Here is a 12527-nt window from a genome sequence, read left to right on the forward strand (position 1 = left end):
CAACTTAATATTTTTATGAAAATGGTGACATTTTTTATGATTCTATATGATTTTTGTGATTTCTTATGATTGTTTTCTGGCAGATGGAGCCAGAAAGTTTAATATGTGTTTTATGTCACTTTTAATCAGTTTTATGTATCCGTCCTTGGAGATCCCAAACTTTTGAAAACTAGTGTATTTTAGAGTGCCATATCATTACCGTCTGATACTATAACTGCCACGGGGGAATGACATCTGTCACCTGATTTTACCCACAACCCTCTGTCATTTCTCCACCCTCGACTAGTAGCCTTCAAAACTGCTCTTGGGTTCCTAAGACAATCACTTATCTTTATTTAATCATCAGATGGAAAAGGATATGATGTAATTTAACAGGAGCCTTACTCCGAGGTAAACATTAGTGACCTGCTTCTCAGCCAAAGCAGTTCCGGTCAGAGGAGACAATGCCCCTCAGGGAGTTTTGAGCCCCACTGACCTGAAGTTTCTGAGCCCGACGCTTATCAGCTCTCTGGTTCTGATGGTAGATGCGGCTGAAGTTGGAAACGATGACGGGAACAGGCAGAGCGATGACCAGCACCCCACTGAGAGAACAAATGGAGCCAAAGATCTTTCCAGCTATAGTCTTAGGGACCATATCTCCATACCTGCAGAGAAAGAGCAAGAAAGAGACATTAGTCACTGAAATATGCAACAAGCTGCTTCTACACCTGTTCTTTCTTGTTTAACAGCCTAGGAGCAATAAATAAACAGCCAGATACATGCTATCACACCTACACAACTGTAGCTGCTTAGAATAATTATATTCCATCTGTTTTTATTATTATTATGTTCCAAATGTAGTGTATAATCACAAACTCTTACTAAAAATATTCATTTTGTTTTACTGCAGACTGGCACTTCCACATGCAACCTAAGACAAAGCAAATTAGTGCGAAACAGACATAAGAGGTGCCAGATTTGAAATGAAATGAATTATTATTGAAACAGGAGGTGACAGAGGCATGAGTGGGATGACACTTTTATTGGAAGATCCATTTGTTTGAAAAGCCATTAGTCTGCAAAGCTGTTTGTTTGGAAAGTCTTTTGTTTACTAAGCAATTTGTTTGGAGGGTATTGAAAACGTTTTGTTTGGAGAAAGTTTGTTTATTATTTAGTAAGCAATTTTTTAGAAAGCCTCTTAGAGATCAGTTTGTTTGGTATTTTCAAAAGCTGTTTAGAAAGTTATTTAATTTGAAAACACTTTGTTTGCAGAGTTGTTTGTTTCTCAGCTTATCTGTTCATAAAATCTGTTTACAAATATCTTTGTCTAGTGAGTGGAGTATAAAAAAGATAACGTCCCTCAAGATGAGGCCAATATTATCAGCATGCTGTGAATATCATCTTTTAAAAAAGGGATGAACTGAACAGAAAAGGAGCAAAAGTCAACAGAGAATGAGAAAGTCATTTAATATGTTTAAATTAGAGCATTTAAATTCCTCAGTCCAATGCCCTGGCTACTTCAAGGACGTCAAATACAATTCGATACAGTTATTTAAAATGAAAATACAATTACACGCACCACTGTAAATCTTCCTCAGCCAGCGTGAAAGGCATGCCTTCTGAATTCAGCAGTGAGGAGTGGAAGGACGTTTTTTTAGATTAGAAAGTGGCTGACCAAAAAGCTATTCAAACAAATTGGATGGTTCAAGGTGGCTTTAGTAAAATAGAAAACATTAGTTCAAAAAGCTTCAGACTAAAGTAATTGGATACTGATGGAATACAGCCACAAAGCGAATAAGAAAATAAGACAGACGCACCTGGTGGAACGGAAACAAGGTAAGCATAACCATAATTTATATAGACATAAATGCATTGTTTTAAATACATATGTACAGATGTCCAGAACTAAAACAGTTTTCATTTCAGCTAATCCAAGTCACTTCCAGCCAGTGAGGATCTAATTAACAATAGATATTCATCTTCCTTCATTAAATTAGTTTGGTGCAAGTAAGGCACAATCCAAACAAACACAATCAGAAAACATGCAGCCAAGCCGAGAATTTGTAAAGAGACACTAAAGTTGGAATTTAAATGTCTCAAATAATCAAAATAGCTTTTTTTAGGAGGCATTGCTGCTGTGAGTCCTGAAAGTAGTAAAAGGAAAATTCAGAGTTCAGTACAAGTTAAGCCTAAATGATACACAAAATCAAGGTTATGGTGAAACGGGAGTGAATTGAAGGCATTTTTAGAGGATTTTAAAAGCAAAAAAAGTGAAGCTTACAATTTGGTAAAAACTATAATTAATTCTTCTTTTCAATTATTTAACAGATTAATTCCTCTATATAAATTTTTCTTCTGTATACTATTTGAGCTGTAATGACCTTCTCGACCTTCTTTGAGCATCAAGGTTGTAAATTTACGCAGATGTTGTATAACGTTTATTCAAAATAATCTCAACATTACAAATACATTTTTGTGGTAATCAACATTATGCCACCAGTGATGTTGAGTATGGTTAACTTGTATTGAACTTGTAATATCCCTTTAAATAAGGGTGCAACTGTACACATTCACATAAAAGCCCTGCAGTCTGACAGTTGAACAGGGGTGCATTTCCCAAAAGCATAGTTGCTAACCTGTTAGCAAATTAGTTAGTTGGCAATGGGAAATTGTATTGCGACCAACAAAGTTGCTAACTTAGTTAGCAACTATGCTTTTGGGAAATGCACCCCAGGTTAATCGCTGTAGGCCGATGAGAAATGATTCAAAATAACTCTTTCAACACTAGGACAAAGAAAGGGCTTATTCACAAATCTGTGTCGAAGCTAATATGCCTTATTTTTGGAGGTTCATTTAACACTTTCTGAAACTCATTTCAAGAGTCGATTAGAGTGTCATTCTAAGAGGACTGGATTGTGCCCACATGGGAATATTTCTGAGCGAGAGATCTCACAGTGTGTTATATAATCTAAACTAATTTACACATGCACTATAGAAGAACACACGATACAATCTGGGACACAGAGATGAAACACAAAAAAGACACAACTAAACACCCAGCAGGATAGAGGGCTTAACAGCTCTGACTGCACAAACTAGAGGCCAAACAAAAACACCCTCTGGACTGAACTAAGGATTACGGCTTACTTCTAAAATGCCCCATGTATTCATAAATTCTGCATTCTCATTCTGCTTTGATCTATAAAGAGAAATGTGTGTGTTTGTGTGTCTAGTATTTATCCAAATGATCAAGAAGAGTATTTTGGACTATCAAACCTGAACAGCCTGGAGTGAATCACTGTTCGGGAGAAGAATTGCACCTAAATGGTGTGTTTACCCCAAAAGACAAAAGCTGTAATTGCTTGAAATGGTGTCTGTATGAAATGTTCAAAAACTGGGATTGGATATGTTAACACAGACAGCAAAACTCAGTTTTTATTTCAGTAGCATATTTTCTAACATAAATAAATGTCATATTAAAGTAGTTCATTTTGAAGTTCATTGCTCAGAAATAATATCACAGAGAACTGCATTTCAAAGAGGCATTTGTAATTCAGCTAAATGAAAAAATTGGTTAAGGGTTTGAATACTTAAATACAAGGCACTGTATATGTGTGGATGTGCTCAAAATAAAAGCGCTTTGATGTGAATAAGAGACGAGCAGGCTCTTCCGACTGGTGCATGTGTGTTTGTATGCTGTTCCACTTCCATCCAATGTCTCGCTGAACTACAAGATATTTAATATTTGTAATCAAAGCTTTGACCTTTATTCATTCAGCTGAATCTTAAATTAGACGATAAGGGCCTCAGCCATTTATTGATTGGAATCAAAGTGCAGTATGTAGAATACTAGCTCACACACAGAACTCACTTTAAAACTCTCAAGGCACTGCACATGTAACCTTTATTTCCCCCTGCTTTCTCTACATTCCTCTCTGATCCAGACGTGTATCAGCCTACTGAGGTTTATACCATATCTGCATATCTGCTTATCTATTTATTCCACAACTTCCTATCTGCTTTGGATCTGACTGAAAGTGGAATATTAATGGAAGAGCGAAAACAAAAGAGAAAAACAAATGAGTGTTGGTTGTTTTGACTGTCAGAGCAAAGGTATCCACATGCTACACTCAGCTAGATGTTTGCTCAGAGATTTCACTGAAGTTTTCTTTCATTTACAGAGCTAATAAGGAGCTCCACTCTTCTTGACATCAGGGGACTGATTCTGATGGCTTATTATGTCTGTATGAACACAATAATGGGGTTTGCTTCAGACTCCTGCTGGTAGATGCCATAACTACGCCATTATAGGGGCACCAAGGTAACAGTGTACACTAATAGAATATATATATATATATATATATATATATATATATATATATATATATATATATATATATATATATATATAAACTACTGTCAACAAGCTTCTTTTTCTCTTTAATGTTCTCCAAGGCTGCCATTTTAAGCAGCCATTACTCCAGTTTTCAGTGTCACATGATCCTTCAGAAATAATTCTAATATGATGGTTTGGTGCTTAAAGGGTCATGAATCATTGATACATATTTTTGGAGGTATTAGAATACATATACAGGTTGCATATCAGTGAAAACAATAGCGCTCATTATGTCTATTATTATTAATTTCATTCTTCCAGCATCATAAAAAGTGACGTATATGTGTTGATTTTGAGTGGTGATTGGCTGCCGTGGCAGAGTGTGAATCTACGTCATCAGTTTTCTGAGCTTTTCTAAGTAGTATTCATGAGAATGTACTCATGATCCAATGTCTGTGCTATATTATGCATGAGGTTGTACTACAGTGGAGAATTCAAATCACATTCAACCACAATATTACGCTAACTCTCACCGTTCTAGACTGGTCTGCCTCTGAATATAATTTTTTTTAAATAAAAACATTCACAAATATATTTTTATGTCACAAACACACATTTGCTTGGACGTGCTAAGACTTTTCGGCGAATTGTGGCTGTTTTCTGATTGGCTTGATTAGATGCTAATCTATTTATATGGAATTATGCAACTATTTTACCTCCATAGTTGCTGTGCTGAACGCCGCGATGTGTTTAACAACACTCGCTGTTCTGGTAGATGTTCATTAAGTGAAGTGAGTGAAGTGACATTCAGCCAAGTATGGTGACCCATACTCAGAATTTGTGCTCTGCATTTAACCCATCCGAAATGCACACACACAGAGCAGTGAACACACACACACACTGTGAGCACACACCAGAGCAGTGGGCAGCCATTTATGCTGCGGCGCCCGGGGAGCAGTTGGGGGTTCGATGCCTTGCTCAAGGGCACCTAAGTCATGGTTTTGAAGGTGGAGAGAGAACTGTACATGCACTCCCCCCACCCACAATTCCTGCCGGCCCGGGACTCGAACTCACAACCTTTCGATTGGGAGTCCAACTCTCTAACCATTAGGCCACGACTTCCACGATTTCCAGACCAGAGCAAGCGAGTTTCAAGTTTTTGTGAACATATTTAATATTCTCTCATACTCTAAACATGAACATTGTATGTGCACATATCATGTCTTCTTCAAATGGAATATGCACAGACTTACATCTTTGATGAACAGAAAGAATAGCATTTATTTTAAATATATATATTTTTTGTAATATTATAAATGTCTTTGCTGTCAAAAATATTACTGACCCCATACTTTTGATATAATATTGGATTTGGTATTTATTGATCTTTTTATTTTTTTAGTGATGGTCATCTCCAGGGTGATTAGTCAAATGGCATTTATTTACTAGCTCAGGTAACTAACTTAAAAAAACACCTGTATCCTAAAAACTGTCTTTTTTATTATCTCTATATTTCTCGCAGAGTAACAGCCAAGGACAACTCCCTCCAGCTATTACAGACCTCCTTGGTCTCTCTGTGTATTACAGTGTTTAAGATGCAGGAATCATTTAAACAACCAGGTTAAGGAGAGTGTCTTTGTAACAAAATTACGGCAGCCACATTATTCATGAACAATTGTGAAAAATCTTGAACTGATACCAATGACAAAAAGGTGCAGCAAAAAGGACAAACACACACACACACAGAGAGAGAGAGAGAACTACTAAACAGTACTTAAACAGTTTGTCCATGAAATTGCACAGCATATCAAAGGACAAATCAGAGAACTGTGGAACAAATTTGATGACAAACTCTTTGTTTCAGAGTCTCATGGGTCTCTAAGCATACAAAACCACCAAGGATCTGTTGAAGCTGTCATAAAGGACAGAATGGAGTTAGCGTCTCTGTAACACACGCAGTCACATGCAGTTTCTGTCATGCTTGACGACCGATTGATTCGATTGCATTTATTGCTGCTGTGACTCCACTGGCGTAGTAAGGAGGAGAGGGATGTCGTTAGCATGGAGAGCGTGTCATTAGCCTTTTAGCGCTGCAGGCCACGGACTCACACTTTGCGAGCAGTACGTAACATCCAGACTGCTGTTACACAACACGCCAACTCCCAAACCCAAACTCTCATCTCAAGCTCTGCTTCTGTCCCATCCTCCTCAATCCTTTCTTTCCCTCTTCCCACCCCCTCACACTTTCATATCCACCTCCCACAGAGTCGGTGTGACCTGCTGGGAGCCACGATTCCCTCCAAAATTCACGAGCCCCAGTGATGACTGAAACAACAATTCGACAGCAGATTAGCTCGGTTCATTCACCAGTAAATCTGCTGCATGAGCACAGAAGGATTCCACTGAATAAACAGAATTTATACCACCAATCGCCTCTACGTAAACAACCTCAGATTTTTTGAGGAATTTGGACCAGCTGCAGAGCTTCACATGCATTATTGAGCTTTTCAGCAAAAGTCTGTAGTAGGGTTGTTGTCACGATACCAGTTTTTCAGATGTTGATACCAAAAGCAGTGAAATTTCATGATTTTCAGTGCTTTCAGAGGTTGCTTTTATTGTCTTTATGTCCACATTTTGTGTTCTGCGCTTATGCGTGAATGGTTTTCTCTTTTTTCTCATCAATATTGTTCTTGATTGATGTAAACAATATAACGGCCAGTAGCAGGTCATTAAGCTGCATTAACATCGCAAGGCTCGTTGCACAGATCCAATATTTTGACACATATCAGATTTTTTTGTGTCCCCTGTTGCATTCACTTCAGTGCGCTTGTAGGCAATTGAAAGCCTGTCAGACTGTCAAGGGTTTTTTTTATTAATATTTTATGATATGTCCTATGGAGAGGACATCAAGGATCAGTTAATATGAATATGAAAACAAAATTTATTATCAAAACAATGTTTTTTTTTATATTAGATTTTATATTCAGTATACCAGCCAATTTCCAAGCAATTTTTTTCTGTAACTTGTCCTCTGTAAAATGGATATGAGAATAATGTTGTGAAAAGATATTTAGGTAATATTCATATTTAGCATTTTGTATGCATACTAGTGCCAGCATTTAATGGGCGTTTATGAGTTTTCAGGACTTCGAAAGCTCCAGGAAACTTTCGCCTGAACCAAACTTTGCACATTATGAGATGTTAAACAATGACAAACAATTTGAAAATTAGTATGATTTAAATGATAATTACAAAATATGATCATATTACCAAAACAGTGACTATGTTTAAGAACGCTAGGCATCAGAAAGTTTGAAAATCCCTGCACTCTGTCAGTACTCAGTATTAACTGAAAATTAGCGCTCAGGCCTGACAGAATCACGTAAATACTCTGGCTAAAGGGATCTAAACCCTAAGGTAGTAGCACACCAGAATTTACACTTGCCACCTGTTCAGATCCAGTAAAGTGTCAGTTTCTGGGTCTTCATTTCAAATGTACACACACATACTGTATACACACAACTTTTGGCATAGATTCAGTCACAAACATTCCTAAAGGATTCATCAGCTTATCTGAATTCCACCACCCGCTTAAGTTTTGAAGTTTGTAAGTAGGTTGCTGAAGAAACTAGGCCACTCCTCCTCCACCACCACGCTCCAGACGCCATTTTTCTTCTTTCTCTGTCATAGGTCGAGGAGACCCACCACCCCAGTTTTATTCACCCCATTACACAAATACACACATAAACAGTCTCCATCTACTCCAGATGCAACATCCTGGAAGATGGAAAACGTCTGCAATACAGGATGAGAAGAAAAACTCTTTGAGAGAGAGAGAGCGAGCGAGCGAGAGAGAGAGAGAGAGAGAGAGAGAGAGAGAGAGAGAGAGAGAGAGAGAGAGAGAGAAGAACTGTTCACAGCCAAACACACATTCCACATGAAACTTTAACCAGTTACTCAACCCTGTATCTTCTTTAACTGTATTTCTGTCTTATTTTCTAGTAAAAATATTTATTTTTCATTTTATAATAAATTATATATATTTTTTTTCTCATTTTAAGTCAAATCACATTTATTTATATAGTGCTTTATATAATACAGGTTGTTTTGAAAAAGCTTCATAGTAATAAACAAGAAAGTTACTCATTTAATTTCATTGGTTGCTTTTTCTTTGTAATTTGTCTTGAGAAATTTAATAGCAATTGTGAAAATTGTTTTTTCTTTTAGTGTATGCATTCCAGGTCCAAGTTCTAACCTGTACCATCGATACTCTTCTCCAATGATCAATCCAATCAAGGCTACCACACCCTCTCCTGAAAGCAGCACCTGTGTCTTATCAAATGCAGTTGCGTCACTGTCCTGATCTGCAGTATCATGATTAATTCATCCATCTTCTTTCACTCAGCTAAATAATGCTGCCCTCTGAACCTGTGCCGTTTCTTTCTGGAGAGGGATCGGTTACACACGCAGGTCTCAGTAAAGTGATACATGGATACTGGAAAGGAAGCTAATATCCAAGGACACACATTTTCAGGCCAGTCAGAATGGAGATGTGGGTTAACGCAGGAATCACCAGAGCGATGTGCAGCACTAATTGATCTTTGACCCAGGCAGGAGCACATCATCACCCGGCCCTAAGCCAGTGATCGAATTTACTGATTGGCTTTTAATGAAACCACAGACAGTCATCGATCTTAATCAAAGCAGCTTCAGTTACTGCTACAGATATGCAGTTAGCGCACTGGTGCACACCTGATGCTTCTCTTTGTTCCGAAGAAGATTTCAGTGCTCTTAAACTGGCATGTAATCGGTGGTGACAATCACCTGTCATCTGGCAGTGTCTTATCAGCAGTCAGTCAGATTGCACTTATTCACAGCTGGGTTCGCCATTTTACGACATTGTGCACCTTCATGCATATTTTGAAAAACTAGCAGGCTCATTGGAACTAACACTGAGTTTCAATAACACAATCCAAAATCAGCTCGCAGAATTAAACATGTCCGAGGCTGATGATGCCATGGTGGAAAGTTTTAGTACTACAGTTTTCCTGTTCCTAAGCCGAACTCTGAGAACAGCAATCAAAACAACCCAAGAACATGAATAAACTAGATTTGTGTTTCTTGAAGAAAATACTGTTTGCAAGGCTGGGACAGAACAACGCTCAGTTCAGGAAGTATATTCCATTTTTATTTTTCTAGTGGTCGACCGATATATGTATCAGCCACCTTCTCTCTAAGATACCGGCATCAGCATCGGCTGTCAAAAAACAAAAAAGCTAAAAGAATTATCAGTCGTCCACTAGTTTTCTCCATAGGGGGTTTAAACATTTTATTTTACTTCTGCTTAAACAATTTTTAAAAATACTTTTAGTTAATGATAATAACCCTGCTTTTACAGAAGCATGTACTTTACTATCGCTAAACCGTAGAGTTCATGGTAGATCTGTCTTGAAAGTTGTATATGTTATTGTGGTCAAGTGTGCATAATTTTAAAGGTTTCAAAAGGGCTATTCATTTCTTTTTGCATCAGACTGTCTTAATGAGGAAAAAGTACTTGGAGCACCTTTAATTTCGAACCTCACACCAGAATGTTTGAGGAATTGCCTTTCATACGCTCCATTAAGGGAGTTTGGAGAGGAGAGGTGCCTTTTTGTCTTGTACAGCAAGATACATATTCCACTTACATAGTGTCGCAGTCTCTCAATGTGGCATGATGCATTTTTCGAATTTGAATATGCAAATTTTTAACAATGCAATTAGTTGCCAAGGTGACAGAATAAGACTGAAGGAAGACTGCTGTGTTATGCTCTCAGAAGCGGCAGTATATTAGAAACATTTGTCTCTCTCTTTGATCTTCTACCGTTGCTTGAGACATTAACCGTGAAGGAAACGGGGGCAGGGGAACTCTCTCCATCTCCCAATTTCCTTAAAGAAAATGTCTCTTGATGTGGAATTATTATCATGACTCCAATACCCAAGATCTCAAGCACCGGGGCCAATCAATACGTGTCTCCATGGTGATTTAAACAGCAGGGACCTCAGCTGAAACCTCCTCATTCATCTTATTATGCCAGCCATCATCCGTAATCAATGATGGCCTGTATCATTCACTCATTCTTGCTTTGATGTGTCTCTGTCCACAGGCGTTCGTCTGCACTTGTGTGTGGTGTGTGTTTAAAGTAGTCAAAGCTAGAGCAGATGCCCCGTTAATGGATTCTCATCGATCGGAACAGAAAACGTTCCAACTTCCCCGCACGCTGGCTCCTGACGTCCTTTATCTTTGTATGTCTTTCTCCTCATTCTTATTCAACTCTGTCTCCCTCTTTTTCAGCTCACCTTTAGTGAGCCTACTTGCTGGATCCTCCTCGCGAGGGAAGAACGTGCATGAGTTTGTCCGTCCCTGTACGCGTGTTTTTCGTATCTCTCCTTCTATATTGACTACATTAAGTGGAAGCTGTTGATCTAGAAGAATCATGGGGCTTTCATGAAGTAACATTGAGGACACATAAAAAAGGCTGCCAAGGTTGTATAAGCTATTTCCGACGTACATGTTAGAACTTATTTAAAACAAACTTGACTTGAGAATGTCCATGCAACCGACTTTTACTGCTGTCTTTATTTTAGTGAAAGAATACTTTAATAATGCATTATCAATAATGCACCTTTCAGTCAGAAAGGCTATTTGCTGCTATTGATAGTTTTACATATGTAACTGTGCAGTCAACAGCATTAATACTGCAAAAAAGTGAATATTTATGACCAGAAAGCTTCTCATTCCATTAACTGATGTGTGTTGTGCTTTATTTATATTTATTTTTAAAATAACACATTATCTGTAATATTTTTTCAATGTAAATATAAACTGTTTGTTTCTTTTTTTTATCAAAAAAGAAAAAAAAGGAAAGATTTGATCTAATAATAGGGTAGGTAGACAACTCCAGAGTCAAGATGCCCACCTTAAAAAAAACAACCATTGCCTAATTATGATGATGGATTTGATATTTATTTATTTTTATTTATTTTACCAACGTAACTGTCAATCAAAAAAAAGAAAGAAAAAAAGTACATACATGTTATAATAAAAATGCATAATATCTAATAATAGTGTAGATTAACCAAGATTTTTTAAAAAAACAATTTAATCCTGGTTTCTCAAACTAAATAACCAATGACCAAATGTTTCCTGTATGAGACTCTGTGAGACTGTGATGAAGGGAGAGAAAATCTGTCTGTGTTCACCCTTTAGGGTATTTTTGGGGCCTGGAGAAGTTTTGTCATGCCCTGACATTTGTGCTTTTTTCAGATCATTCATGATGTTATTTTTTCTGTTCCAATTCTTCTTCCAGACTTGTGCGTGACTGAAAGCTAATCAATGGGACAAGGAGTCTCTTGAACACACAAGCACCTCCACTTTTTCCCCTCTGTGCCCTCTGTTCATTGATGTCCCTGTCTGTGATCTCGACTGACACAGAGAGACAGAAAGAAAGAAAGAAAGAAAGAGAAAGAGGAAGGATGAATGTGGCTTTTAATAATGCAACAAAGAGCAGCCACACACAGCCACAGCAGGATCAGAGCCCGGCGAGGAGCCACTCTCCTGTGTGTAAAATAAATAAATAAAAATCCTCCCTCATAAAACTGACCTTCAGGTAAAATAAAACATATTCGTGATTATACATAAAAACATATTAACATGTAACAAGTAACATGTTACAGTAAGGTCCCATTCATTAACTTAATGCATTAGTACAGTATATTAAACTAACAAACTAACAATGAATCATTTATTTTTCAGCATAAACCTTTGATAACGTTAATAAAAATACATACATTTTTTTTTCATGTTAGCTTCAGTGCATTTACTAATGTAACACATCCAGGTCAGTATGATCTTTTTTTTTAATTAATATTCTTATTAAGCAGGAATGCACTGAATTGATTAAAAAGTAACAGAAGAGACATTTATAACATTACACAAGTCTTGTATTTCAAATAAAAATGCTGTTCTTTTGAACTTTGTTATTTATTCTATAAAAAAATGTATCGGGGTTTCCACAAAAATATTAAGCAGCACAAAGTTGATAATGATAAGAAATATTGCAGACCAAAACAACATCACAGGAATAAACTGCATTTTTAAAATAACTGTAATTATATATTACGATATTACTGTATTTCTGTGTTTTTGATCAAATAAATGCAGCCTTGGTGAGCA

General features: G+C 37.2%; 1 protein-coding gene across 4 annotated transcripts in view; it reads right to left on the reverse strand.

Annotated features, from left to right (window-relative positions):
• The window catches only part of LOC132114509 (potassium voltage-gated channel subfamily D member 3-like), a 106957-nt gene that overhangs the window by 22784 nt on the left and 71646 nt on the right, over positions 1-12527 (reverse strand). For all 4 annotated transcript variants that reach the window (XM_059522660.1, XM_059522658.1, XM_059522659.1 and 1 more), the window contains exon 3: positions 476-644. In XM_059522660.1, coding sequence (XP_059378643.1) covers positions 476-644 — 169 coding nt within the window. The remainder of the gene's footprint in view (positions 1-475; positions 645-12527) is intronic.

The sequence above is a fragment of the Carassius carassius genome, chromosome 34, assembly GCF_963082965.1.
Source record: "Carassius carassius chromosome 34, fCarCar2.1, whole genome shotgun sequence".
NCBI lineage: Eukaryota > Metazoa > Chordata > Actinopteri > Cypriniformes > Cyprinidae > Carassius > Carassius carassius.